At 66.4% G+C, this 23,655-nt stretch overlaps 5 protein-coding genes across 9 annotated transcripts; 2 read left to right on the top strand and 3 right to left on the bottom strand.

Annotated features, from left to right (window-relative positions):
* Positions 1-157: 157 nt before the first annotated feature.
* Positions 158-2,410, top strand: Rhbdl1 (rhomboid like 1). 3 transcript variants are annotated; one of them, XM_090324983.1, is made up of 8 exons: positions 158-281; positions 523-681; positions 789-1,013; positions 1,088-1,236; positions 1,352-1,464; positions 1,535-1,635; positions 1,716-1,776; positions 1,850-2,410. In XM_090324983.1, the coding sequence occupies exons 1-8, from the start codon at positions 243-245 to the stop codon at positions 2,119-2,121; spliced, it is 1,119 nt and encodes a 372-aa protein (XP_090181109.1). In that variant the 5' UTR covers positions 158-242; the 3' UTR covers positions 2,122-2,410. The 3 variants fall into 3 exon arrangements, with proteins under 3 accessions (XP_090181109.1, XP_090181110.1, XP_090181108.1); XM_090324984.1 differs by having other exon boundaries at positions 520-681; positions 1,986-2,410; XM_090324982.1 differs by having other exon boundaries at positions 520-681.
* A 676-nt stretch (positions 2,411-3,086) lies between these two features.
* On the top strand, positions 3,087-5,455 carry Stub1 (STIP1 homology and U-box containing protein 1). Its single transcript, XM_090324578.1, has 7 exons — positions 3,087-3,380; positions 3,629-3,827; positions 3,913-4,078; positions 4,249-4,336; positions 4,519-4,575; positions 4,664-4,780; positions 5,073-5,455. Exons 1-7 carry the CDS (start codon positions 3,213-3,215, stop codon positions 5,196-5,198), a joined length of 921 nt encoding a protein of 306 aa, XP_090180704.1. The 5' UTR covers positions 3,087-3,212; the 3' UTR covers positions 5,199-5,455.
* Positions 4,130-7,203, bottom strand: Jmjd8 (jumonji domain containing 8). The gene is made up of 9 exons (XM_090324703.1): positions 6,902-7,203; positions 6,722-6,817; positions 6,590-6,638; positions 6,426-6,522; positions 6,211-6,279; positions 6,012-6,131; positions 5,864-5,931; positions 5,657-5,791; positions 4,130-5,582 (listed from the first exon to the last, which is right to left on the bottom strand). The coding sequence occupies exons 1-9, from the start codon at positions 7,201-7,203 to the stop codon at positions 5,502-5,504; spliced, it is 1,017 nt and encodes a 338-aa protein (XP_090180829.1). The 3' UTR covers positions 4,130-5,501.
* A 103-nt stretch (positions 7,204-7,306) lies between these two features.
* Wdr24 (WD repeat domain 24) lies at positions 7,307-12,024 on the bottom strand. 2 transcript variants are annotated; one of them, XM_090324675.1, is made up of 9 exons: positions 11,363-12,023; positions 10,064-10,241; positions 9,184-9,856; positions 8,671-8,789; positions 8,473-8,594; positions 8,284-8,388; positions 7,823-8,163; positions 7,561-7,745; positions 7,307-7,482 (listed from the first exon to the last, which is right to left on the bottom strand). In XM_090324675.1, exons 1-9 carry the CDS (start codon positions 11,841-11,843, stop codon positions 7,314-7,316), a joined length of 2,373 nt encoding a protein of 790 aa, XP_090180801.1. In that variant the 5' UTR covers positions 11,844-12,023; the 3' UTR covers positions 7,307-7,313. The 2 variants fall into 2 exon arrangements, with proteins under 2 accessions (XP_090180801.1, XP_090180800.1); XM_090324674.1 differs by having other exon boundaries at positions 7,307-7,745; positions 11,363-12,024.
* Positions 12,025-13,052: 1,028 nt separating this feature from the next.
* Fbxl16 (F-box and leucine rich repeat protein 16) lies at positions 13,053-23,276 on the bottom strand. 2 transcript variants are annotated; one of them, XM_090324627.1, is made up of 6 exons: positions 23,199-23,276; positions 16,708-17,309; positions 15,165-15,673; positions 14,845-14,929; positions 14,650-14,713; positions 13,053-14,387 (listed from the first exon to the last, which is right to left on the bottom strand). In XM_090324627.1, the coding sequence occupies exons 2-6, from the start codon at positions 17,293-17,295 to the stop codon at positions 14,239-14,241; spliced, it is 1,395 nt and encodes a 464-aa protein (XP_090180753.1). In that variant the 5' UTR covers positions 17,296-17,309; positions 23,199-23,276; the 3' UTR covers positions 13,053-14,238. The 2 variants fall into 2 exon arrangements, with proteins under 2 accessions (XP_090180753.1, XP_090180752.1); XM_090324626.1 differs by lacking the exon at positions 23,199-23,276 and adding an exon at positions 21,743-21,943.
* Positions 23,277-23,655: the final 379 nt, after the last annotated feature.

The raw sequence follows: 23,655 nt of genomic DNA, 5'->3' as shown, positions 1-23,655 counted from the left end.
GGGAGGCCTGAGCGGGCGGGGCCGCGCATGCGCCGGGCGGGCGGAGCAGGCTGGCGGCGTCTCCGTGACGCGGAGGAGCCGGGCGGGCGCGCGCCGGGCGGGCGGGCGGAGCGCAGCGGGCCGGCCGGGGCGGAGCGGAGGTCCGCAGAGCAGCCCCTCCCGGCCTCGGCCGACCCCGGCGCCGCCCCGGCCCGCAGCCCTCGGCCCGGCCGGCCCCGGCCCCCGGCCCCCGGCCCGGCTCTATGGACAGGAGCTCCCTGCTGCAGCTCATCCAGGAGCAGGTGTGTGGGGACCCGGGCGGGGGCGGCCCCCGCAGCGCCCCCTCCGCGCTCCCCTCCGCGCACGACCTTGGCCCCTCGAGGGGGCTCCCGCGCCGCCGGGGAGCCGGGGAGCCGGGGAGCCGGGGAGGGGGCGGCGGGCGGGCGGGCCGCGTCCTCACACGTGCGCCCTCCCTCCCCGGGCACGGTGGGTGGGGCCCGGCCGGCCCCCCTCAGCCTGGCCCGCGGCCCCCCACTCCAGCAGCTGGACCCCGAGAAGACGGGCTTCATCGAGGCCCACTCCTTCGCCGGGCTGGTGCACAGCCATGAGCTGCCCCTGGACCCGTCCAAGCTGGACATGCTGGTGGCCCTGGCTCAGAGCAACGACCGCGGCCAGGTCTGCTACCAGGAGCTGGTGGAGCTGGTGAGGGCCGCGGCGTCCCGGGGGGGGGGGCGGAGGGCGGGCACCGCGGGGCGGGCGGGCGCCCCGGAGGGAGCCGCGGCCCCCCCACAGCCTCGGCCCCCTCCCAGGTCAGCAGTAAGCGCTCCAGCAGCTTCAAGAGGGCCATCGCCAACGGACAGCGAGCCCTGCCGCAGGACGGGCTGCTGGACGAGCCAGGCCTGGGCGTCTACAAGCGGTTCGTGCGCTACGTGGCCTATGAGATCCTGCCCTGCGAGCTGGACCGCCGCTGGTACTTCTACCGGCACCGCAGCTGCCCGCCCCCCGTGTTCATGGCCTCGGTCACCCTTGCCCAGGTGGGCCTGCCCGCCCACCGCCCCGGGGGCTCCCCCTCCCTGGCCTTCCCCGGCCCTAACGCTCCTGTCCCCAGATCATCGTGTTCTTGTGCTACGGAGCACGCTTCAACAAGTGGGTGCTACAGACCTACCACCCCGAGTACATGAAGAGTCCCCTGGTGTACCACCCCGGGCACCGCGCTCGCGCCTGGCGCTTCCTCACCTACATGTTCATGCACGTCGGGTGAGTGGGGTGCGGGCCCGTGAGCGGCTGCAGAGGCTGAGGTGAGGGCCTGGGGCCGGGGGGGGGCCCCACAGCCCGTCCCACCCCTCATGCCGGTCGGCCCCTTTGTGATCAGGCTGGAGCAGCTGGGGTTCAACGCCCTCCTCCAGCTGATGATTGGCGTGCCCTTGGAGATGGTGCACGGTCTACTCCGAATCAGCCTGCTGTACCTGGCGGGCGTGCTGGCAGGTGAGATGGGGAGGCACCCCTGCCCTCCACCCTGGCCAGCGGCATCCTCACCCTCCCTTTGCCCACGCAGGCTCCCTGACCGTCTCCATCACTGACATGCGGGCCCCCGTGGTAGGGGGATCTGGCGGGGTCTACGCCCTGTGCTCTGCGCACTTGGCCAACGTTGTCATGGTAATGGGGCTGCCCGTGCGGGGTGTGGGGGGAGGGCTGGCCTGTCCTGCCTCACGGCCTCTCTGTCTGCACCCCGTCAGAACTGGGCGGGGATGAGGTGTCCCTACAAGCTGCTGAGGATGGTGCTGGCCCTGGTGTGCAGTGAGTAGGGGGCCGGAGGGGGGGGGACCCCGCCCTTGGACAGGGCACCTCCCACCTGTCGCTCCCTCCACAGTGAGCTCCGAGGTAGGCCGGGCTGTGTGGCTGCGCTTCTCCCCGCCGCTGCCGGCCTCGGGCCCCCAGCCCAGCTTCATGGCCCATCTGGCCGGGGCTGTGGTGGGCGTGAGCATGGGCCTCACCATCCTGCGCAGCTACGAGGAGCGCCTGCAGGACCAGTGCGGCTGGTGGGTGGTGCTGCTGGCCTACGGCACCTTCCTGCTCTTCGCCGTCTTCTGGAACGTCTTTGCCTATGACCTGCTGGGGGCCCACGTTCCCCCACCCCCCTGACCCGACCCCACGCCGCACGGGCTGAGGCCCGGCATGCAGCCTGCTGGCCTGCACGTCCGCCCTCCGCGAGCGCACACCTCAGGGCGGCTTCTCCCAGCAGGGGACAGGTGGGCCCTATGGTCTTTCTGGGTGAAGCCAGGCTCTGCTGCAGCCCTGGCTGCCCCCTCCCAGGTCGGGGGGGACCACCGCGGAGTGGACATCCCTGAAAGGGGCCCCCCGCAGGAAACCTTCATCCCCAGGACTTGCAGTCTGAGCCTTTTTGGAGAATGAATAAATATTTTACATGACACTGGCTGTCCTGGGGCTCGGAGGCTGCTCACCTGCCCTGCCCACCCACGAGAGCCCCCACGGGACAGAGCTTCTTGCCCTGGGGCACATCTGCACTGGCCAGGCCAGGGGCTCCTGTGCGGAGGGACTGTGGGTTTCCTGGCGCTCCTTCTGTGTAGCCGGCCCCGTGGTCTGACATCTCACGGCTCTAGGCTTTGCACCTGGCCCAGGTACCAGAGCCCAGGTGTCCAGCAGGCCCCTGCCCGCCGCCTGGCTGGACTGGAAGGCTGCCCGCTCTGCGCTCCCGCAGCCCGGGCAGGAGCAGCTCTAGGAGCAGCTCTGGGACCAACTTGTGAAGCTCCTAAGAGGCGCACTCGCCCGACAGAGGCTTGGGCGGCCACTGCGGGATGCCCTGTGTTGGGCAGAACGGGGTGGCGGGGGTGGGGGCCGCCCCGCCACAGCCGGCTGCCTGGCGCAGGGTCCCCGCGGGTCGGCGGGGCGCCCCGCTTTCCACAGGGGGCGGGGCCGAGGCACGCACGTCCAGCGAGGGCGTGGTCGAGCGCGCGGTGGGCGGGGCCGGCGGGGGCGTGGTCGAGCCCGCGGTGGGCGGGGCCGGCCCGCGGAGAGCCGACCGCGCCGCGCGTCACGCGTTCCGCCCCGTTCCGCCCCCGCGTCCCGCCCGCGTTCCCGCGTCTTCCCGCCCCACGCCGGAAGTTCCGGTGGCGGATCGCGGGGCCGGGCCGAGCCGATCACGGCGCGGGCTGCGGAAGCAGAGCGGCCAGGCGGGGAGCCCGGGCGGATCCCGAGCCGGGCCGCGCGGCGCCATGAAGGGCAAGGAGGAGAAGGAGGGCGGCACGCGGCTGGGCGGCGGCGGCGGCGGCGGCGGCAGCCCCGAGAAGAGCCCGAGCGCGCAGGAGCTCAAGGAGCAGGGCAACCGGCTCTTCGTGGGCCGCAAGTACCCGGAGGCGGCGGCCTGCTACGGCCGCGCCATCGTGAGTGCGCGGGGCGGGGCCCGGCCTCGCGTCCCCGGCGTCCCCGGCCGGCCCTCGGGCCCGGGGAGTGGCGAGGGGGATATGCTGAGGCCGGCCGGCCGGGCGCCGCGGACCCGGGAGGGCCCCGCCAGAGCCCGGGGCCCTGACAACGGGGCCGCGCGGCCGCGGGCCCCGCCGGGGACGCCTGGGGGTGACAGTCCGGCGGGCGGCCCGGCCGCCTCCTCACGCTGCCTGGCCTTGGTCCCCAGACCAGGAACCCCCTGGTGGCTGTGTACTACACCAACCGGGCGCTGTGCTACCTGAAGATGCAGCAGCCCGAGCAGGCGCTAGCTGACTGCCGGCGGGCCCTGGAGCTGGACGGGCAGTCCGTGAAGGCGCACTTCTTCCTGGGGCAATGCCAGCTGGAGATGGAGAGCTACGACGAGGCCATCGCCAACCTGCAGCGAGGTGGGCCAGAGCGCCGCCTGGCCGTGGGTCTCCTGGGGCCGGGAGAAGGCACTGGCCGGTGTGACCCGAGTACCCGCTTCTCCAGCCTACAGCCTGGCCAAGGAGCAGAGGCTCAACTTCGGGGACGACATCCCCAGCGCCTTGCGCATCGCTAAGAAGAAGCGCTGGAACAGCATCGAGGAGCGGCGCATCCACCAGGAGAGCGAACTGCACTCTTACCTCACGAGACTCATCGCAGCGGAGCGCGAAAGGTGGGCCCCTTCCCAACTGCCAGGCCAGTCTCTGATCAGGCTGACGCTGAGTCACCAGCACAGGAGTTTATTTAAGGCCAACACTGGCACCTAGGATGTTGAGGAGGAAGAGGCCCAAGGGAGGGTGGGCTCTTGGTATCTTCTGACTGGCTCCTGGTCACCCCTCCCAGGGAGCTGGAGGAGTGTCAGCGGAACCACGAGGGCGAGGAGGATGACAGTCGTGTCCGGGCCCAGCAGGCCTGCATCGAGGCCAAGCACGTGAGGGTGCCCCCGGCCTGTGGGTCTGCGTGTGCATGCATGTATGGCGTGAAGGTGTCACAGCCCATGGTGGATCTGTGGGCCCGTGTGTGACACAGGGGTGTCCCAGCTCACATCGTGTGTGGGTGTGTCTGTGCAGAGTAGACTTAAGTGGCCCACATGTGGTGCTCAACTCTTTGTAGGACAAATTCATGGCAGACATGGATGAGCTCTTCTCTCAGGTGGATGAGAAAAGGAAGGTAAGCCCCTGTGCCCTGAAGCCTTTCCGCAGCAGGTCCTCGAGCAGGGTCCCCGCCCGGTCTCTGACACTGTCCCCATGTGCTTCAGAAGCGAGATATCCCAGATTACCTGTGTGGTAAGATCAGCTTTGAGCTGATGCGAGAGCCCTGCATCACGCCAAGTGGCATCACCTACGACCGCAAAGACATCGAAGAGCATCTGCAGGTAAGATCCCACCGCAGGCTCTCACTTGCCATCCCAGCTCCTTGGGAGGCTCATGGTTCAAAGCCAACCCTGGCAGGAAGGTCACCATGAGACTCTTATTTCCAGTTAACCACTCAAAAACTGGAAGCGGAGCTAGCTGTGGCTTCAAGTATAGAGTGCTAACCTTGGGCAAAAGAGCTTAGGGACATCGTTCAGGCCCCCAGGTCAAACCCTACAACCAAAAGAAAAAAAAAGGAAAAAGATCCCACAGGAGGCGTAGCCGTTGAGCACTCTGGCCCTGTCGTCACTGCAGCGTGTGGGCCACTTTGACCCTGTGACCCGGAGCCCTCTGACCCAGGAACAGCTCATTCCCAACCTGGCCATGAAGGAGGTCATCGACGCGTTCATCTCTGAGAACGGCTGGGTGGAGGACTATTGAGACCCCCCCGCCCTGCTGTGCCTGGCACCCTTACCCAGGAGAGTTCTGGGACAGAAGCCCCAGTCCCTGTACAGTTTGTGTCCCTGGGTCTGCCCCAGTCAGCTCTGCTGATGGGCTCTGGACTGCTCCCCCCTCAGTATACCCTTGCTGGGCTTGAGCCTCCCGTCCCCCTTCTGGGCTGGAAAAGCTGGTGAGGGTGGGGTTGGGCTAAGGCTACTGCTGCTGCCACTGTCCTGTAATAAAATCTGTAAGCACTATGTGGGCATGTGCTGATGTAGTGGGCTGGCCAGCTGTCTGCTCTGGCTAGCCGAGGAAAGTGGAGATGAAGACACTGGTGTCCAGGTTGAGCGTGGCATGCCACCAGTGGTCAGGGAAATACAGCACCTGGTGGGAGGGACAAGGCAGGTTAGCTGAGGGCCTTTGGGTGTGGCTCACCCCTCCACTTGCCACCCACTCACCTCGCCAGCATGGACTGTGCACTCCAGGGGCCGTGCAGACGGTGTCAGGGCTGGGTATATGTCCTGGAGCCAGGACAGCGTGGTCTTGTTGGGATGGAACTCGGGTGTTTTCTCGGGAGGGTAGAGAAACCAGCGCTGGGAACAGAAGTGTAAGGTTACTCTTGTGTGGTGTGGTTGGTAAGCCCTCCATTCCCCCCGTGCACTGACCTTTCGGCCGTAGATCACCTCTGAGAACCCAGGCCCGTGCCAGTGGAAAGGTACCCCAGAACCAGCTCCTGCGGGGTGATGGTGGGCACCTGGTATCCAAACTTAACCCTGTGCTGGCCTCGCCAAACACCTGCTCAGGAGCACCCACCTGCAATTCCAAAGCTGTAAGCAGGACTGGTTCCCAGCAGACGAAACGGGGGTGGGGTGTAGTGCCGGAACAGCGGTTCCCACTCGGTGAAGTTGTTATCCCCGAAGAAGTACAGGGTGTCTGCCGGCAGAGAACACAGGCAGGGGTCCCAGCCCAGCGGGCTCCCCGCTCCGAGTCCCGGCTCTCAGGTGTGGCTTACCATTGCCCAGGGAGGCGGGGTCCTGAGGGCGCAGCAGCTGCTCCACGAGCTCCTGGAAGGGCAGGTCCACTGTGGGAAGAGGCCGGTCAGGAAAGGCTGGTCCCGCCGGTAGCGGGACGCCGCAGGTGGGCAGGGAGGAAGGAGGGCAGGCAGGCAGGCAGGAGGCAGCAGGCAGGGAGGCAGCAGGCAGGGAGGCAGGGAGGCCGGCAGCTCACCTTTCTGGTAGGAGTAGGTGTTGGCGGTGCTCAGCCGAACCACGCTGTCGCCGAAGGAAGCCAGCAGTCTTGGTCGGGAACACAGGGCCCGGAACCTCTGCGGAGGCCAGGGGGGCTCAGCGGGCGGGCGGCGCGGCGGGCCCGCCGCGGGGAGCAGCACTCACCGAGTTGTCCGTGAGCCCCCGCAGGATCACCGGCCTGAGGAAGGCGTAGCTGCGGGGGAAGGGGCGGAGTTGCGCCGGGGCGGGGAGGGGGACGGGGAGGGGCCGGGGAGGGCGGGACGGAAAGGCGCCTACCGCTGCACGAACTCGGCGTAGGTGAGGTCGGCCCGCCGCTCCACCGTACAGCGCGGATCCTCCTCCGCGCCCGCCGCCGCCGCCCCGTCCCAGCGCCTGCGGGCACGGCAGGTCAGCGCCGCGGCTCCCGGCCGCCCCGCCCCGCCCCGGGCCGCCGCCGCCGCCGCCGCCGCCGCTCACCAGCCCCCGTCGCCCGCCTCCGCGGCCCCCGGCCGAGCCCGCGCCGCCAGCGTCCCCAGCAGGAGCAGCCCGAGCAGCCCGCGCAGCGCTCCGTACGCCATGAGCCCGCCGCGCCCCGCCCCGCCGCCGCGAGGCACGCCGGGAGCCCCCGCGCCCGCGCGATTGGCCGGCCGCTCCGTCGTCGCGGCAACTGCTGCGCGTCCGCGCGGGCCGGAAGCGGCGCTCTCGTCCCGCCCTCCAAGGGAGCACTTCCGGAAGGCCGAGGTGAGACCGCCCCCGGCCTGCAGCCACGCCGTGACCATGGCTACGCCCCGCCCCGCCCGGCCCCGCCCCCGGCGCCCGAGGCAGGCAGGCCAGGCGTGGTGACAGGCTGGCTTTATTGGGGCTGTGGGGACAGGAGGGGCCGGGGCGGTCAGGAGTACTCGCAGAGGTGGCCGCAGCCCGCCGGGCAGTGCGAGCTGCCCTCCAGCCACTTCATGACGTGCTGTAGGTGTCCTCCATGGCTGCAGCCCTGGCACCACACGAACAGACCCTTCACCACGTGGTGGCAGACAGCACACATGCTGGCAGAGCGGTGGCACCTGGGGGCAGGAGGGCGGCTCAGCCAGGGTCGCAGCGCCGCCCCGCCCCGCCCGGCTTTCCCACCCCTGCTGCCCCACCTGTCGCAGACCCAGCCGCGGCTGCTCATGGGCCGCTTGCAGTGGCTGCAGTTGACGTGCAGGGTGGTGGAGGCCTGGTTGAGGCAGCTGACGGCCCGGCTGGTGCTGAGCTTCACCACCTGGTTGGACACGTTCCAGAGGCAGAAGCGCTGCAGCAGGTCGATGTAGGACGTGTACCAGTGCTCCTGGGAGGAAGGGCCCAGAGGTTAGGGCTGCCTCGCACAGGGCGGGCCGGCGGGCCAGCGGGCCGTCCCTCACACACCTGCGTCTGCTCGTCGATGTCCTTCCGCACCCTCTCACCCAGCACGATGAGCACAGACACAGCCATCTGCACGTCTCCCTGCTCCGCATAGAAGCGCAGCATGTCGCACACCAGCACGCTGAAGAAGTCAGCCGGCAGACGGCTGTCAGAGAGCCCATGGGAGATGGAGAGGAGGGAGAAGGAGGAGTCCACGGGGGCCAGGGAAGCTGCGTCCGCCTCGCTGCCGCTCACATGTGGTGAGTCGGCCTTTTCCTGGAGGTGCTCGGGTCCCGACGGCGTGTCCACAATCTCGTGTCGCAGTGGGAAGGCCTCCTGTGGCAGCACATACTCCGGCTCTTCGGCTGAGGGGTCAGGCCAGAAGAGGGGGCCTGAGCACATAGCACTCACCACCCCGGCTCCCCTACACACCAAGGGCTCTGATCCTCTGCCTCAGCCTTCGGGTCACTCCAGTTCCCACTTACGGTGCACGTGCTCTGGGTCCAGGGGATACAACTCCTCCTCCTCCCCCTCCACGTCGCCCAGCAGGTAGTCGGCAGGCACATCACTCCCCTCAGTTTCCTCGTTGTCTGTCCAGTGGGGAGGGAGGGCACTCAAGGTGGCTGACACCAGCCGTGCTCCCACCTGTGTCTCACCTCCACCCGATACCCTACCTTCATTGGTGAGGAGGGTGGCCGAGGAGTCGAGCAGAACCGTGTCACTCCGAGTGTCCCCTTTGCTTCGGTCCAGCCGCGTCTCACTGCCCAGCCCGGAGGCCATATCCTTCAGGCTGAAACTGAGGGCAGGAAAGGCTCATGGGTGGCTGGCCTCCAGCCATCTCTCTCTGGGGAGAGCCAACCCCAGGCACCCACCTGTTCATGAGTGGCAGGCCGCAGGAACTGCCCTTGCCCATGCTGTGGTTGAGGTTGGCAGAGGGCACTGGACCTGGACTACAGTAGATGACCCTCAGCATGGTCCATGTCTGCGCCACCTAGGGTCAGTCACCCCAGTCAGGTCCCCTCTGTCACATCAGAATCACAGCAACTTTCAGTAGCCCTGGGGAGCCGGTGCCCTATCCTAACCCCACCGGGTAAACTGCAGCCTATGGGAGAGACCAAAACTCCAGCTTTCATCCAGCATAGTACAGGGGAAACAAACAGAAGCAGCGGATGCAGATGAACAGACCGAGGGGACACAGAGAGATGGCTGACTCCCAACCCCCTCCTCTGAGGACAGCCCTGGGGCGTGGCCCTCTCTTGCCCTGCATGATGTTCACACCTTGTTACTAGGGCAAAAGCTGGTGGTCTAGCTGACCAGCATCAGGGTGGAGGGTGGATGGCTGGCTCCCGGGCCTTGCCCCCTTCCCCCAGGCCTGCCCCTCGTACCTGGTTGCGGCCAAGCTCCCGGGCTACCTTCGCATTGTGGTCACACAGCTCAGCCAGTGGACGGCCAGCCAGGGCATAGCGCTCAGCAGTGTCCACAAACCAGCTCATGCTGCCACCACCAGGCTCCATCTCAAAGACACTGAGGGCACTGGAGGCGAGGCCCGAGAAGGGCTCCGCAGGGTCCAGCTTGCGCTTGAAGAAGATGGGATGGCGCCGGTCACCAGCGTAGGGCTTGCGCCCTGGTTCAGCAGCCACCAGGCTCTCCTTGGCAGCAAAGGCCAGGTCCCCAAAGAGGCCATAGCAGAGGCCCTCTGGGTTAGCACGCTCCACGGGCTGGCTGGCGTCACGGAACAGGTGCTGGCACAGGGTGCTGTCCTTGGAGCCGGAGAGCAGGAAGAAAGGGTCGTGCGGGTGCCGCCAGACAATGCCTGTGGTGACGTCTCGGTGCTCCTCAAACATGGCGGCTGGCACAAAGGGCCGGCGCACGTCCCACACGTAGACGTTGTGGTCCACCATCATGGAGCACGTGGCCAGGTGGTGCCGGCACTCCGGCCGCCACTTGACGCGGGCCACCGAGGCAATGGTCTGCACACAGTGCATCTCCTTGGTACGGTGGGCGGTCACATCCCAGACCTTTACCATCTTGTCACGCCCCCCGGTGGCCAGCCAGCCTCTGTGGAAGAGCCCCGTCCAGCCCTCGGTGACCTCTCCCCTCTCCTGGTGTGTGTGTGTGGGGGGGGGGAGGGACAACCCAGCCCTACCCCAGTGACCTCTCCTGGGGAGGGAAAGACCCCCAGCATTATCTCAGTGACCTCTGTGGGAGAGGAGAGACCCCAGCCCTACCTTGGTGACCTTCCCTTCTCCCTCTCCCCCCTCACACCTGTCCTCAGGGTGCCAGTCACAGCAGAAGACAGGCCCGTTGTGGGCCGTGAACATCCTCTCACATCGGTCAGGCCGGCGGATGTCCCAGAGCTGCACGTTGCCGTTCTCAAAGGTGGAGGCAAAGGTGAAGTAATCCCGGGTACTGAACTGCACATCCCGCACGCTCTCAGACTGGCCTGTGAGCAGGACGTGAGTGGAGACAGGTGAGGGGCTGACCCACTGGGGCTGGGGGAGAGCCCCTAGGGCGATGACAATACCACACCCCTGCCTGTTGTCAGGCCAGGAGGTTCAGAGGGTAAAGGGGATGCTATCTGTCTAGGATGAAAGACTCCTGGGTGTCAAGTGTGTAGCTTTCCCACACACTTCCAGTTCTCAAATTTCTCTCAATTCTCTTCTTACTGTAGGAATAGTGCACTTGGCTGTCTTGCTCATGCTCCTCTGGCAGCTTAGGCTTGCCGGAGACCTAAAGGTAAGTCAGGAGGACATACAAGCCTCTTCACATGCCCAGCCCAGCTCTGGGCCAGAGCTGCCTGGTCAACTCCTGAAGACTGTAAGGGTTGGGGCCAGGAGCGTGGCCTAGTGGTAGAGTGGCTGCCTACCATGCACGGAGCCCTGGGTTCAATCCCTCAATACTACATACACAGAAAAAGCTAGAAGTGGAGCTGTGGCTCAAGTGGTAGAATGCTAGCCTTGAGCCAAAGAAGCTCAGGGACAGCACCCAGGTCCTGAGTTCAAGTCCCAGGACTGGGGCAAAAAAAAAAAAAAAAAAGACTGCAGAGCTCCAAGACCAGGGCCACCTTAGAGGCCACAGCTACAAAGCAGTGTCCAGGCTTTCCCTGGCACTGGCAGATCTATCTCAAGTCCAGAAACACCCCAAGGCTCCAGGACTCTGCTTTGTTTCACTTGGTCTCACAAAGGTGGTTCAGGGCTGTCTATCAGAAGCTAGACCTTCTAGGAAAAGGAGCCCTGGGGGTTCTAGACTGTATACCCTGCCCCCTCCAGCGTCCCTGCACTGAGAACCGGGGAGGTGCACCGCTCAAGAAGTCTGTTCAGCCACTTAGCTGGGCTGAGACTTTGACGCTCTTCTGCCCTCAGGCCACGTCCGGTCTTCACCTCTGCCTCTCCCACCTCTCCTTTGGGTGAAGGCCCCCGCCCACTCTTTCAGTGCTGGCACTCTCTGGGAGTGTGTCTGAGAACCTGTGACACATGAGGTGGTATTTGGCCTGCCTGGACAATGGGCAAGGTCGGGGCACCCACAGAGACTCCAGAGGGCCAGAGCCGCCGCTGTGGGCCTCACCAGAGAAAGTGCTGACAGAATCCTTTCTGCGGAGGTCAAAGCACTTCATAAAGCCGTCCTGGGAACCACTGAGCAGTACGTGGGCCTCGGTGGGGTGGAAGCAGACTTTGTTCACAGTCCGCTTGTGCTCCGTGAACAGCTGGTCCTGCTTGTTCCGGGAGGGCCGGCCCAGGTTCCAGGTGACCACCACCCCGTTGGTGGCGGCCGTGGCCAGCAAGTTCTCATCCATCTGGTGCCAGACCACATCGGCGCAGCTCAGGTTCAGCGAGGGCTTTCGGCCCACGCGCAGGTTCAGCTTCTCCACAAACTGCTCCTCTTCGATGGCGTAGATCTTGAAGATGCTGCGGCCGGCCACAACCACCTGGGCGGCGTCCCGGCACACGCTGATGGCATTGGCCGGCGCGTCGAGGTGGCAGTGCATGGTGCGGCCGGTCAGGGCGCTGCCGCCGAGGGCTGTGCTCACCCGGGACATCTTCTCCATGGCTGCGGCCCCGGCGGCGGGGGCCCGGTCAGCCGAGCGGCCGCTGGGCCCAGGCCGCGCGGGCCCCGCGGCACCGGCCCCGTCCTGCCGCCCCGCCGGGCCGGGCCATCGGCGCCTCGGCCGCCCCGCAGCCGCCCGGGGCCGAGGCGCGCGAGGAGCTCGAGAATCCGGCGGACGCGGGCGGCTCGAGAGCCGACGCGCGCTCCGAGGCCGGAACCGGAACCCGAGCGGCGGAGGTCCCGCCCCCCCCCGCGCCTGCGCGCCCGGCGTCCGTGCCGCCCGTTCCGGAAGTCGCCCCCGTCGTCCCGCCCCGCCGGAAGCGGAGGGCGCGGGGCCTCGCCGCGGAGGTTCCGGCCGGTCCGAGGCGCCGCCCGGGGGCGCCCTCCGCCCCCCGCCCCGCTCCGGCGTCCCGGGAGCCGCCCCCGGGCCCCGCTCGGCCCGGCTCGGCCGGCACGTCCAGTCACGCTCCGCGCGGTCTCGGGGTCCGCCGTGGGCGCGGGCGGCCCCGTCCCCGGGAGTCCCCGTCCCCCCCCCCCGTCCCCCCATCCTCTCCTCCCCATCCCCCGTCCCCGGGAGTCCCCGTCCCCCCCCCGTCCCCCCATCCTCTCCTCCCCATCCCCCCGTCCCCGGAAGTCCCCGTCCGTCCCCCGTCGCCCCCCCCCGTCCCCTCCTCCCCATCCCCCGTCCCCGTCCGTCCCCCCCTCCCCCCGTCCCCTCTCCCCCGACCCCTCCTCCCCCTCCCCCCGTCCCCCCCTCCCCCCCCCGTCCCCGTCCCCTCCCGTCCGTCCCCCCCTGAGGAGGAGCGGGAAGCCCTGGCCCGGGCTGAGCTCACAGCCCCCCCCACACTGACAACCCGAACGCTCCGTTGTTACAACTTTTTTTAATATATATTTTTATAAACAGGTCACGTGATAAAATAGCACGAGAAACACTTACCAAATATAAGGTTATATCTTCCGCATGTACAGGAGCATGAGGTCGTTATGTACAGTAAGAAAGTGACTCAGGGGCTGGTTGGTTTCATTGTTTCCTCACGGGAACTATCACAGCTTCAGTTGCATGAACACTTTGGGCAAATAAGACAGCGGCCCCTCCCTGGCGGCCGTGGAGAAGGGGCGCAAGACCTGGAGCCTGCCCGCCCCTCAGGGGCAGCAGCTCTGTGGGCTTCAACAGCATCCAATCCCCCCCTCTCCCTCTCTCTCTCTCCCTCTCTCTCTCTCTCTCTCTCCCTCTCTCCCTCTCTCTCTCCCTCTCTCTGTCACTCTCTGGCTCTCTGGTTACTCTCTTCCAACCAGATAAGGGTGTCCCAAGATTGGGTGTGGGCATTGTATCTCCTGGGGTTCAGGGTTGGGAGGGGTGGAAGGGGTCCCAGCCCCCTCCTCAGCAATGCCACGATGTTCCAGCATCCCCCAGGACTTGCAGGTGTCAGAGCCCATTTGGGCAGATGGGGGGGCTTGGGGAGCTGGGGAGGGTTAAGGGGGAAACCTAGAAAGGAGCCTCCCTTCTGCTGTGGAAGATGTGGGGACTGGAAGATCAGTGCTGACCAGAACCTTGGCCAGGCTCCTTCTGCAGCTTCCACCTGACACCTAGCCAGGGCCAGTTGAAGCATGTTGCTGGGAGGCCTGGCCCAGCTGCTGCTGGGGGCGGGGTGGGGGGGGGCAGTTGGCTACTTCCAAAGCCTGGCAGCCTTGAGGGTGTCTGCAGCTCATCTTTCTTAGATGCTGTGCCACCCTGCTCGGAGGTGGACTGGGGCCGCTGGATGAGAGTTGGTTATCATCCCGGTGCTGGCCTGGCCAGGGGGTGGGGGGAAGCAGACAAGGACCGGCCTACACCGCTCGGGTCAGGCGGGTTTGGGGAAGGGGCGTGGAGTTGGACTCCTCAGTCAACCATGGCTTTGGCAGTGAGTGGCCTGTGTCGCCTCGCACGCCTCGGCAGGACTGCAGGCGTGATGCAGTGGATGATGGATGCAGGTGGCCCTTGGGGCTCTTCCAGACCTCTGACCCCAGGAGACCCAGACCCCATCCTCCTGGGCCCTGCCCGGGATGGGGGGGGGGAGAACAACGGGAGGCAGAGAGCAGGGTATGGTGGGGGAGGCCTGAGGGCGGCTGTACCAAGGCACCGCCCCCAGGACCCGGCCCCCACCTGGCTGATGGGGGGGAGCGATGGAGGCGGCTGTGGTGTGGTGGAAAGAGGGCGTGCAGTGCGGGCACGAGGGCATGCACAAAGTCCCCGAGTGTGCGTGCGTGCGTGGGGCTGGCCCCTGGCCCCCAGTGGGGCTGGGAGGGGCCCAGAGGGCCAAGGACAGCGCGGGGCAGGCGTCCCTGCATTCGCCCCTCTCCCGCATGGGGCAGCAGGGTCCGGAGAGAGGCTGGACTGTGCCCCGCGTCCTGGGGCGCTACTCGATGACGAGGCAGTGGGGCAAGTGCTGGGAGAAGTACTTGAAGAGCTCGGGTGTGGCCCCAGGGCAGTTAGTCAGCTCCAGTTCCTCCAGCTCCTGCAGCTGCACCAGGCCCGACAGCCCAGTGGTGGTCAGCAAAGGGCAGCCTGCGGGGGGGGGGGGGTCAGAGGAGCTCAGCACGGGCCTGTGGGGGAGTGGAGAGCCCTGCGAGCAGGACTGCCATGCTTGTCCACGCGGGGCCAGCCTGGATGTGCCAAAGCTCAGCTTCCCTCTCACTAACTCAGACCTGGGACATGGCAAGCCATTCCCCTCGCTGTATCAGGAGCCCACCAGGCCGAGCTTGTCATCGGACAGGGTGAGTGTCGCGGAAAATGGCCAGGAGGCTCACGTTCCCTCTTTGAGTCTCACCTGCCAGAGACAACAGTCGCAAACTCCTCATAGCCAAGAGGTGCTTCAGCCCGAAGTCCTGCACCTGGGGGAGTGGCAGGATTGAGTGCACTGTGCCCATCGGCCCAGGGCCTGGGGCTGCTGGAGGGGCGGCGGCGCCGGGTGTGGAGGGAGCAGGTCAGGGGCTGTGGGGGCCCCAGGGTGGAGGACACATACCTGGCAGCACCATCGCAGGTAGAGGCTCCGGAGGGACGACATGGTGGATAAGTAGCTGAGGCCTGTGTCCGTGATTCGCACGCACCTGCGGTTGCACCAGAGGAGACCTGCCCAACTTCCCATCACCTCGCCCCCGCCTGAGGCAGCCACTGGCGCCGCCCCCCTCGCGTCTCCCCCAAGAACGGGGCCCGCCGGGCAGCCCCACACCCTCCCGGAGGAGATGGGGTTTAGCCGGCCAGCTGACGGTGGAGTGGAGCTCACAGGCCCGGCGCCACCCGCTGCCCCGTCCTCCCCGGCCCCCGCCGCCCCAGCGTGCACACCTGTCCAGCACCAGCTCCTCCAGGCGGTGCAGGTCACAGGCCACATACTCCAGTGCCATGTCGGTGATGCGAGGGCACCAGGAAAGGTCCAGGCTGCGCAGCTTGCGCAGGTTCTCGGCGACCAGCTCCACGCCGTCGTCGGTGACCTTGGAGCAGCCCGAGAGGCTGAGGGAGGTGAGGTTGGGCAGGCTGTGTACCACGTTGACCACGCCGTGGTTGGTGATCTCCCAGCAGGAGAGCAGGCGCAGCGTGTGTGTGCTGTGGCCCTGGCGGGCCGTGAAGTAGGCCAGCGCCGTGTCCGTCACGTGGTAGGCCTGTAGGCTCAGCTCGGCCAGGTTGGGCAGCAGCTGTGAGATGGCTGCGATGGCGTCGTCTGCCACGTTGATGCAGTCGCTGACGCTCAGCGAGGTGATGCGTGCGCTCAGGCTGGACCACAGGCCCGCCTCGGTGAAGTCGTTGCAGCCCGACAGCTCCAGGCGCACCACCCCCTGCATCTGCTCCAGCATCACCTGCGGGCAGCTGAGCGTCAGGGGCCCGGCAGGCTGACGCCCCCCAACCCGTGCCCTCCCTCCCAGTGCCGTGAGGCTTGCCTCTGGTGGGGGCCGTGGCTGGGGGCCGGAAGCGGGTTCTGTCGTGTGCAGGACTGGACTCTGACAAGTGCACACACAGGGTTACACTTCAGCAAAACTCGAGAAGGGGGGCCGGACAAAGAGGCCCAGGAGCCAGGCCTGGCCAGGGGCGTGGGTGCTCAGAGCAGCTGGTTTCAAAGTTAGGGTTACAGCCCACAGCCAGGTGGCTCATGCTTATCATCCTAGCTTCTCACGGAGTTGAGATGTGAGGACTACGGTTCGGAGCCAAAGAGTCAGAACTGGGACACCTCCAGTTACCCAACAGAAAGCCAAACACAGAAGTATGACTCAGGTGACAGAACCTCATCCATAGACACAGAGAAAGCTGCAGGAGTGTGAGGCCCTGAGTTCAGGCCCCAGTACAAAGACACACACACACACACACACACACACACACAGAATTTAAAAACTGGCACTCCACTGCTTGAGCCTTGCTTCCATTTCTGGCTTTTTGGTGGTTAACAGAAGATAAGAGCATCTGGAGGATTTGTCTGCCCGAGCTGGCTTTCAGACCTCCGCCACATAAGTAGCTAGGATATAGATTTGAGCTAAATGGTGTCTAATTCCTGCCTTGAAAACCTCTTTCTTTTTTTTTGTCAGTCACAGAGCTTGAACTCTCTGGACTCTGGGCCTAGACACTGTCCCTGAGCACTTCAGCTCAAGGCTAGAGCTTGAGCCACAGCGCCACTTCCGGTTTTCTGGTCTCAGGGACTGTTGTGCCCAGGCTGGCTTTGAGGCTTGATCCCCAGATCTCAGCCTCCTGAGTAGCTAGGATGACAGGATTTTAACTCTGTGTTACTCGGACCTTGTCTGACCTGAGCCTCATACCCCGGGGCTGCTGCTCTGCTGCAGGACAAGCTCTGCTGGTCCCTTCCCCTCCAGCCCTGCCTCTCCCGGCCGGTTTGGAGACGTACCTCTAGGCCAGCGTCGGTGATGGTGGAACGCTTGAGGCTCATGGCCTTGACTCCCTTCTTGGAGAGTGCGTAGTTATCAATGAACTCACAGATGTCCAGGTCAGAGACACCAACTAGGCAGAAGCCCTCAAAGCCTCTCGCGGCAAAGCCCTGCAGGTTCACGAATTCCTTCTCGCCTCCAGGCAGGACATTGTAGAGCTCCTTGGCGTGCAGCACGGGTGTGAGGCCGGCCCAGAATTTGGGCTGGTAAAGCACACGCCGCCAGGCCTTGCACACCTGAGCTAGGACACACTTCTCACATGCTGAGAAGTACCAGAAGAGACCGTTGAGGATTTTCTCATCTGTGGCCAGCGGCGGCCGCTCTGCTGGGGGGCCCCCAGCCAGAGCTACCCGGGACAGCGGGGCAGCCAGGCTGGGAGGTGGGCGGGCGGGCGGGGGCGGGGGCTGGCAGGGGCGGTTCTTGGCAGCTGGCGTGCCCTTGGTGATGCTGGCTGCACCTAGACCACTGGGCTGGCCGGGCAGCTTCACCAGACCATTTCGAGGCAAGCATGGAGGCTTGGGGTCACCGTCGACACCTGGGCTGGACATCTTCCTGGAGCTTTCTGCACAGGTGGGGAGAGGAAAGTGAGTCTGCCGGTCTCTGGGGGTCTGAGGGGCGCTACGAAGCCCCTGCCTCATGTCCTGCAAGACACCGGCCAGGTAGAGCTCATGCCTCTCCCTCCCAACCACGCAGCCCCAGAGGCCGTGAGCACGCATAGAGCGCCTCCATTTCCTGTGCCAGGGCCCAGCCCATGCGTAGACGCTCTGATACCCTCTGTTGGTGCCACCCTGCTGGCCAGCTGCTACAGGCAGCCTCTGGCATCTCCCCTGACCCTCTGCAGGGGCTCTGGGGCTCTGAGAAGCACACAGCAGCTCCTGAGACTCCTGGCTCCCAGAGGTGGAGGACTTACCCTAAGAAAGGGTGCCGTGGGCGCTGCTGTCTTCAGCCCTCCACCGGCACAAGGCAGCAGCGCAGTGCTCACTGCACCCACAGTGCAGAAAAAGAAATGGAGGCGGGGGCCTGGTGGGTTGCCTATCAGATCACGGACAGCTAAGTGGAAGAGCTGAAGGTCGGGCCAGCATTGGCTAAGAACCTCAGGCTGGGTCATCGCCCCACAGGGTGGGTCTGACACACTCCTGGCTGCCCCCTCCGGTCAGGCCCCCGAGGCTACAAGTGGACGGCAGATTGCACCAGGTGCTCACAGAACGGGCAGCAAGAGTGGTGGGACCCCCCGCGGTGCCTGCGCCATCTGTCTCCTTTTCCAGCTAGATTTCCTTGTTTCCACCTCTACACAGCATGCAGGAAGAGGGCGGGGCGCCTGGGGAAGGGGGTCTCCCCTTCACACGCTCGAGCCCCACGCTCTGGACCCCACGAGGGCTCTGTTCTGAACATGTGGCCTTGGCTAGCTACTTCCCTTCTCAGAACCTGCTTCGCCTGTGGAAGAGCTAGTCATAGCCTGGCTTGGAAAGTCACCAGTGTCCCCAAAGCTGCCTTCCTGGGTCTGCAGGTAACTCTGGGGCAGACCAGTCACCTACATGCAGGCCCAGGGTGTCTATCCCAGGGTCTCAGCGCAGCCCTCCCCGCCCTTCCTCTGGCAGATGGCCTATGGCCTCACAAAGCCACCACGGTCTTTCTAGCCCCTGAAATGGGCATCAGAACAGGCAGGCCAGCAGGAGAGGAGAGCTCGGGTGTCCTTTGCAGTTGAGGCTCCCTTCTGAACTGCAGGACTCCAGAAGCTGGCTCCTTGCTCAGAGGAAGGAGGCTGGAGCCACCAGGGGAAGGGGGCCCTGCTCTCCTCAGCCCTGTGCCCCAGGGGTCCAGCCCTGGACCGGTGGCCCTTGCCAGCACACTGTCCCTGAGGAGCTGCCCTGGCAGCTGCAAGCCTCTTGTCCTCCTGCCTCTCACCACAGCTGGGCTGCACCAGCTCCCGCACTGGGAGGAAAAGGAGCTCCGTGCAGGCCCGAGACTGCCTCCGGATGTGCCCTCCTGAGAGGTGCCTGGGAGGGAGGGGGCATCCCAGCCTTAACACTCCCTCCCCAGTCCACAGAGCACAGCACGCCGGCCGCCTGGACGCCTCTGCCGGGCGGGCAGCACCGCGGACAGCGGCAGCACGCTGGGGCTTGCGGGCGGGGCCCAGTGGACAGCGGCGAAGGGCGGGGCGCAGTCTGGGGAGGGGAGGGGCGGGAGGAGAGGGAGAGAAGGAGCCTAGAAGCCCGGAGAAGCCTCCCGCTCTGCCAGGATCCCGAGGAGGTGGCGGAGGCGGTGCCAGGGGAGAAATAATCCAAGAGCGGTGCCGATTTAGGCAGAAAACCGCTCTCAGCCAGGGCGCACGTGGCATGCCGGAGCGGGGAGGGGGTTGCACGCGGACGCCCAGGGCCCCCGCAGGCCTCCATCCCCCAGGGGAGCTGGCACCTGCATGCTCCTGAGGTCTGGGGGGGGGAAGCCCAGCCCCCCTCCGAGCCCCGCACCTGGGGACACAGTCCCTGCAGCTCGGCTCCCACACTTGGGGTCCATTCACAGTCAGATCTCAGGCCACCAGAGAAATCCGAGGCTCCAAAGGGGAGCAGAGCTCCAGGCCTGAGACTCTGGAGAAACCTTAGTCCACTCTCCCCCTGCAGGACAGCTTCTTGGCTGACCAGCCACAGATGGCTGTGCTGGACCACAGAAGCTGCCTCTTCTGCTCGTTGAGTCCCCGGGCCCTGAGACCAGCATCACGACCTTATCTACCCCTGATCCCATTTGGCCTGTCCCCTGTACCTCACCCCTCCTCTCCTACCCTCCTCTGTCCTAGGCACACGCTGGCCCCAGGCTTTCTCCATACCTTCCTGCCTGGAACCCTGCAGCTTCCCCCATTCTCCAGCTGCTCCATTCTTCAGTGGGTGCTACACCCCTCCCCCCACAGCTGGAAAGCCAGCACCCAGGACAGCACCTCGTGAGCTGTCATCACTTGGCCTGGCCTGGCCTGGGGACTCCTTGAGAAAGATGCCACCATGAAGGCATAGCCTCTGCTGCTGAGTGGCTGAGCCACTGGGCAGACTCCAGACCCTGGGGCTTGAGCAGACCCCGGGGAGGAAGACACCTTGCCTCTTTCTTTGGCTACGTTTCCCTTCTGAAGCTGCAGGGCTAAGCAAGCTGGCTGCTCATTCCCTGCAAACTGGCCTGACCGGAGAGGAAGGGGACGGGAGCTAGCAGGAAGGGAAGAAGAGAGAGGCCTCCCCCCTCTTGCCAGCATCGACTCATGGCTGGCCTGAGCCCTGCCTTCCTACGCTGGGAGCAGGGGAAGCAATGGGTAGAGAATGATTTTCCATGTCAACAAAACTAAGATGGAACCCCAAACTCCCCAGCTGTCAGATTCTCGGTGCGCTGACCAGAGATGGCCCACTCTCAGCCAAGTGCACGGATGGCGCTTTGCCCGCTGTCATCTCCGTGTGCCAGGTTCCGTGTGCCCTCCTGTGTTCTAGCTATGGTCGCCATTCACGAGCCTCACCCAACAGGGTCCCTGCTGGCCTGCCAGCCAGGTCTCCACTAACATCCTTTCCCCTCTGCCACCAGCCTGCGGTTTCTCTCCTCGCTTCTGGCATTCCTGTCTCAGCATCAGAATGGGCTGCAGCCCACGCTGGGCACGGGAGGGCTTGACCTTTGTAGGTCCCACACCAACCAGCTCTTCCTGCGTGCCGAGGGCCTGGGAACTGAGCAGCCCGGAAATATTCCATGTGCCGTGTCACTGCAGGGACCGGGGTGACACCTGTCCTGGCTGGGATCAGGGTGTGCTCACAGGCTGACATGCTCTGACAGCTCATGACTCAGACATGCTCACATCCCGGCCACTTCGCACGTGTCACAAGCTGTGCCATCCACCCCCAGCCAGAGATGCTTTGGGGGTGGACCCTGGGCTAAGGGGGCTTGTGGGCTTTCAGGGAGACTGGAGTTAATGTTCCAGCAGGCCTTGCGCAGCCCAGAGACATGGCCGCAGCTCAGGGACGTGGCCACAGGGTGCAGGCTCCCATCTTGACGCTCCTGCTCTGCCCAACCCCGGTCCTCCAGGCCTAGCCTGGGGTGCTGCATGCGCCCTCCGCCACGGGTCTGGCTCGGGCTCCTCCCAGACCACCAGCGGGGAATCTCTCACCCAGCGGCCTCCTCCAGCCTTGTCCCACAGGCCTGCCCAGGCCCAGCAGTCTGAGGACTGTAGGTGGTCAAGCCTCCCGGCAAGCCCTTCCTCCCTCTCTGAGTGTGTGCCTGTCTGCTGGGCGCTTCCCTCTCACCCGGGAGGGCCAGGAGGAGCTCGGGTCTCCAGACATGGGGGAGGCGGGGAGCTTGTAGTCTGAGTTCAAGGCTTGGCTGGGAAGCTGGGTAGTGAGGGTGGCAGGAAATGGGGCACCTCAGTCCACAGGTCCCTCCCTTCCAGAGAGTTCCTAGTCCAGCCCTGAGGTTGCTGCTGGCTCCCCGAGGCCTGGGCGGCCCCCAGCTCAGAGGCTGAGGCCGCTGTCCAGCGCCTGGAGAGGGGGCAGCCGGGAGAGGCCCCGGGTCCAGAGGACGCCCGGCCTGGTCAGCGCCTGGGGAGGGGGCAGCGGGGAGGCCCCGGGTCCAGAGGACGCCCGGCCCGGCTGGCTGACCACCGGGTCGGGGTGGGTGGGGAGGAGCCCGGGGAGCCGTGGGCTCCGGGCTGAGGCCCCGCAGCGTGGCCCCCCCACCCCCCGCGGCTCACGGTGCCGACACCTGTCAGCCCCCACCCCGCAGAGGAGGGGCCGGGCCGGCCGAGGGGGCCGCGGTTACGTAAGGCTGCGGGGGGAGGGGGCAGAGGGGGAGGGGAGGCGCCCCTACCCACCCTCCCCACCCTCCCCGGCCCTCCCCACCCTCCCCGGACCCCCTCCCCCCGGCCCTCCCCCTCCTCCCCGGCCCTCCCCCTCCTCCCCCTCCTCCCCGGCCCTCCCCCTCCTCCCCGCTCCTCCCCGGCCCTCCCCCGTCCCCCCCCCCCCCCCGCCGCGCCGGCCTTACCGGGGCCCCGGCTCCTGGCTCATGCCCCGCGCTGCGCCGGGCGGCCGCGCGTCCCGGGAGGCGTCCGCGGAGGCGGCTCCGGCCCCGGTGCCGGGCGGGCGAGCAGGGCCCGGCCGCGCCCCGCTCCGCGCGCCCGGGCCTGGCCGGACCCCGCGGCCGCCGCGCGCCCGAGCGGAGCGGAGCTCCCCGGTGGGAGAGGACCGGGCGCCCGAGCCTCCCACCGGGGAGGCCGAGCCCAGGTAAATAAGGCCGCGCTGCAGGGAGCGGAGCGGCGCCTCCTCCGCCCCGCGCTCCTCCCCGCGCCCCTCCCCGCGCTCCTCCGCCGCCCGCGCCGCCGCCGCCGCCGCCGCCGCGCGCTCCTCCCGGCGCCCGAGCCAATCCGGGCGGGCGCTCGGCTCCGGCCCCGCCCACCCCGCGCCCGCCCCGCGCCCCGCCCGCCCCGCCCGCCCCGCGCCCCGCCCGCCCCGCCGCCGCCGCGGATCGCGAGGCCCGAGACCCCTCCCGAGGGCGGGGGCCGCCGGGGCGCCAGGGCCCGGAGGTCTCCCGGGAGGCGCGCGGGACAGGGGGCGGAGGGGGCGGAGGCCGACGGGGCCCTGGGGTCTCCCGGGAGCCAGGGCAGCGTCGGGACCGGGTGAGGAGGGAGCGCAGGGTGGGGTCGGGGTCCCAGCAGACGCCAGCCGGGGCAGGGTGGGAGTCAGGGTCCCAGGAGACACCAGCTGGGGCAGGGTGGGGTCAGGGCCAGGGTCCCAGCAGATGCCAGCCGGGGCCAGATTCTCATGCCCACATGGCCCAGGGTGAGGCCAGGGCAGGGCGTTGGCTCTGGCTCCTGCCGTGGGGGTTCTGGACCCAGCCTGTCACAGCCAGTGCAAGCACAGCCATCAGAGGCATGGAAGGGCTTTCCGGCCTGTCCGGTGACGTGATGGTGGCAGGTGTGGACAGGAGGGGACAGACAGGTTCCAGCCTCAAGCAGTGTTGCGCTTGAGTTAGGAGACAGCACCCAGGCATGGACCAAGCTTGGGGCATTCGGAGACAGCGATGCAGCTTGGCCTGTGTGGAGTCAGAGCAAGGGCAGTGCCATGGAGAGGGACATTAAAGAGTGGCTCTGGACGTCCTGCTCCTCCTCCTCACGTGCTTCCCCACGTGCTAGTCTCCCAGGTCAGGTATCTTCCCCTCTCCCCTCCCTGCTCTCACTGACACACACACACACACACACACACACGCACACATTCTCCCACTTATTCTCCCAGGGTGCAGAGAGTAATTTCGTGATGTAGGCCGTGTCCTGCCTCTCCCGATGCCCTGCCCATTCTGTGTGGCAAAGCCCCAAGCATCCGGCATTAGTGTGTGGTCCATGGCCTCAGCCTAAACCTGTCCCTGACGCTTGAGGCCCCTGGCTCACTGGGCCATAAGATGCCACAGCCCTCACCTGGACGTAACCCACCAGCAGCATACTTACACGGGTGTGTGTCCCGCAGTGCCTCACCAATGTCCTGTGGCCAAGAGCCATTCTTCCCCAAACCCTCGTCCTTCTCAGCCTGCATTCACTGCTGCCACCATGGCTTTGAGTGGCACATCGCTGAGGCCCTCCTGAGGGCCGCTCTGGGCTTCCTTCCTTCCCCGCCTCGGTGCCTGTGGGGGGAGGGCATCAGCATGAGAGATGCCCACACCCGGTCCTGGACCAGCTTCCGAAGGAGCCTCGGGAGCGCAGCCGATGCCCCTGGAGAGGCAGCTCAGATACGGCTTCCGTCCTCTCTGGGGTACACGAGGGCCCTGGTTAGCACCCCCACACACTGTTCACTTCCCCATCAGTGTGGGGCGATGGAGGGCGGCCTGGGAGGACACCCAGAGCATCTGTCACCTAGAGGGGCCCTGGCCTGGAGCACCCCTATCTGAGGCCTCACCGGGAGCGCCTG

This window comes from Megascapheus bottae, chromosome 36 (assembly GCF_031878675.1).
Source record: "Megascapheus bottae isolate mThoBot1 chromosome 36, mThoBot2.hap1, whole genome shotgun sequence".
Lineage (NCBI taxonomy): Eukaryota > Metazoa > Chordata > Mammalia > Rodentia > Geomyidae > Megascapheus > Megascapheus bottae.
Note: the sequence above shows the minus strand (reverse complement) of the source record. Positions and strands in the feature narration are given on the sequence as shown.

What these genes read in the sequence shown, in the direction of transcription:
- Fbxl16 (XM_090324627.1), bottom strand. Translation starts at nt 17,295, where the DNA reads ATGTCCAGCCCAGGTGTCGACGGTGACCCCAAGCCTCCATGCTTGCCT. An exon ending in TCACCGACGCTGGCCTAGAG is followed by an intron (nt 15,674 to 16,707) that starts GTACGTCTCCAA and finishes AGCTGCCCGCAG; the next exon opens with GTGATGCTGGAGCAGATGCA. An exon ending in GAGGAGCTGGTGCTGGACAG is followed by an intron (nt 14,930 to 15,164) that starts GTGTGCACGCTG and finishes GTGCAACCGCAG; the next exon opens with GTGCGTGCGAATCACGGACA.
- Rhbdl1 (XM_090324982.1), top strand. Translation starts at nt 243, where the DNA reads ATGGACAGGAGCTCCCTGCTGCAGCTCATCCAGGAGCAG. An exon ending in ACTTGGCCAACGTTGTCATG is followed by an intron (nt 1,636 to 1,715) that starts GTAATGGGGCTG and finishes GCACCCCGTCAG; the next exon opens with AACTGGGCGGGGATGAGGTG. An exon ending in GGTGCTGGCCCTGGTGTGCA is followed by an intron (nt 1,777 to 1,849) that starts GTGAGTAGGGGG and finishes CTCCCTCCACAG; the next exon opens with TGAGCTCCGAGGTAGGCCGG.
- Wdr24 (XM_090324674.1), bottom strand. Translation starts at nt 11,843, where the DNA reads ATGGAGAAGATGTCCCGGGTGAGCACAGCCCTCGGCGGCAGCGCCCTG. An exon ending in TTCTGTCAGCACTTTCTCTG is followed by an intron (nt 10,242 to 11,362) that starts GTGAGGCCCACA and finishes TCCTGCTCACAG; the next exon opens with GCCAGTCTGAGAGCGTGCGG. An exon ending in CACCCTCCTCACCAATGAAG is followed by an intron (nt 8,389 to 8,472) that starts GTAGGGTATCGG and finishes CCCACTGGACAG; the next exon opens with ACAACGAGGAAACTGAGGGG.
- Stub1 (XM_090324578.1), top strand. Translation starts at nt 3,213, where the DNA reads ATGAAGGGCAAGGAGGAGAAGGAGGGCGGCACGCGGCTGGGCGGCGGC. An exon ending in ATCGCAGCGGAGCGCGAAAG is followed by an intron (nt 4,079 to 4,248) that starts GTGGGCCCCTTC and finishes CACCCCTCCCAG; the next exon opens with GGAGCTGGAGGAGTGTCAGC. An exon ending in AGGTGGATGAGAAAAGGAAG is followed by an intron (nt 4,576 to 4,663) that starts GTAAGCCCCTGT and finishes CATGTGCTTCAG; the next exon opens with AAGCGAGATATCCCAGATTA.
- Jmjd8 (XM_090324703.1), bottom strand. Translation starts at nt 7,203, where the DNA reads ATGGTCACGGCGTGGCTGCAGGCCGGGGGCGGTCTCACCTCGGCCTTC. An exon ending in TTACAGCTTTGGAATTGCAG is followed by an intron (nt 5,932 to 6,011) that starts GTGGGTGCTCCT and finishes ATCACCCCGCAG; the next exon opens with GAGCTGGTTCTGGGGTACCT. An exon ending in GCACAGTCCATGCTGGCGAG is followed by an intron (nt 5,583 to 5,656) that starts GTGAGTGGGTGG and finishes CCCTCCCACCAG; the next exon opens with GTGCTGTATTTCCCTGACCA.